Source organism: Marmota marmota, unplaced genomic scaffold, assembly GCF_001458135.2.
Source record: "Marmota marmota marmota unplaced genomic scaffold, marMar, whole genome shotgun sequence".
Lineage (NCBI taxonomy): Eukaryota > Metazoa > Chordata > Mammalia > Rodentia > Sciuridae > Marmota > Marmota marmota.
Window position 1 is genome coordinate 63,765,603 of NW_025999968.1, and position 1,914 is coordinate 63,767,516.

The following is a 1,914-nucleotide window of genomic DNA, read 5'->3' on the forward strand; positions in this document are numbered from 1 at the left end:
AAAAAAAAAAAAAAAAAAAAAAAAAAAAAAAACCCTTACCTTCACGGTGCCTTGTAAATCATTAATAGAATTAGGAATCTCAGTAACAGTGTAATCTGAAATCAGCTTAGCTGAAACCAAGTCCTGTAGCATCAGACCTTTAAGATAAACAGATGACAGTCATATGTCTGCACTTGCTTGCACACCTGACACCTCACAGTGCTGACCCCACCCTACCCAGCAGTGGAGAGATGCAGTGGGTCTCCAGTCTCAGTAGTTCCTAACACCACTGCTTACACCCATGGCTCCACTCATTTATTAAGCAACTCTAGTTCATAAAAGAGACTTCCTTCACAAACCATCCTCCACTTCCTTCCTGACATCATCCCTTCCGGAGCTGGGCACAAGGACCACCAGTGGAAGTGCAGGCTGAAAGGGTTTGGCCTGCAGGAGCTGCTTGAGCTGCAACAAGGCCGATAGCCAGTACACATCCTCCTCTGCCACGTCGTCACTCTTCACTTTGGGGGCAAGCAGCAGCATGAGCCCACTGGCTCCCAGGAGGTCCTTCTGGGTCTCCACAGCATCAAGGGCACCGTCACTGAGGGTACCACAGGCCACCTGCAACAGCACCCAGACCATCATGATGGATGCTCCAGGGAACAAGTTAGTGGTATATGGTCTGCCCCAGAGCAACTGCAGCCTAAGATCCCCAAGCACCAAACATTCACTATGCTCTGGACAGGCTAGGCCAGCCTTCCTTTATGAGACCATAAATTAAGTGTGAAAAACATCCAGGTCAATAGATAATTTAACCTCTAGTAAGAGCTATTTGACTATATTTCTATAATCTTTTTTGGTACTGGGGATTGAACTCAGGCACTCGACTTGATCACTGAGTTACATCCCCAGCCCTGTTTTATTTAGAGACAGGGTCTTACTGAGTTGCTTAGCACCTCGCTTTTACTAAGGCTGGCTCTGAACTTGCAATTCTCCTGCCTCAGCCTCCCAAGCCACCACTTGCTGGGAGCCATTAGCCAAGTAGGTATGACAATTTCCTTGCCAGCGTACCCCATGTTGCTGACATTTTGCAGTGACATTGAATGTAGTTGACCTTGCTCAAGGACCAGGGCGGATTAGGGTGTTCCCGGTTTAACATAATCGTGTTTAGGGCGTTCCCAGTTTAGGTTCCAGGTTTAAGGTTTAAGATTATTCCTGCTGGGAATAGGGCGTATCCTGCTGCCTGAGTTCCCCTTGAGTTCTCACGGGATTCAGACAGTATATCTTGGGAGACAGAAGCCCAGTGAAGGTGAATTTGGGAGAGAACGTGGATTTGGGCAGAGAACGTGGATTTCCCCAGAACGTGATTGTAGACGGCTGGTGTGAGTTCGGGAATAAAGAGTTGCTGTTTGAATCTACAAGCTGTGTGGTGGCTCGTGATTGTGTGCCCAGCCAGACTGCGGCATTTGTGCCCAGCCAGACTGCGGCATTTGGTGGCCCGTACGGGGAACTTCTGAAGCTTGAAGGTAAGTGAAATTTCTCACCCCTGAGGAAGAGCGAAAGAATGGGTGACCAATTCAAAAAACAATGTGTTATTGTTTTTATTTATTTTGTTTTTATTTCAAGTTGCCTGTTCCTAGAACTTTCTCAGGCAAACTGGGGAAAATGGTTGACTCAAAGTTTGAAGTTGTTCGCCTCCGAGCAAGAGAAATTGTTAGAGGAAGGAGGCACCCCAGTGAGACCAAGAACAATTAGGACATATGTTGATACAATACAAAAATGTAGCCCATGGCTTTTTAAAGACGAGTTATTAAGTATATCAATGGGACCATCATGGTATCCTGTAGAAGGATTTTTCTTCAAGAAAGAGATGGCTAGTTCTGTTTACTACAATTGTCTAAGATCTTGGTTTATACAGACATCTGATAATTTACAAAG

The 1,914-nt window shown here is 45.8% G+C and overlaps 1 protein-coding gene across 1 annotated transcript in view; it reads right to left on the reverse strand.

Moving 5' to 3' along the window:
• The window catches only part of LOC107136180 (minichromosome maintenance complex component 3 associated protein), a 44,371-nt gene that overhangs the window by 9,599 nt on the left and 32,858 nt on the right, over positions 1-1,914 (reverse strand). The window contains exons 19-20 of the mRNA XM_048803957.1: positions 339-597; positions 40-137 (exon numbers count right to left, since the gene is read on the reverse strand). Of these exons, the coding sequence (XP_048659914.1) occupies positions 40-137; positions 339-597 (357 nt within the window). The remainder of the gene's footprint in view (positions 1-39; positions 138-338; positions 598-1,914) is intronic.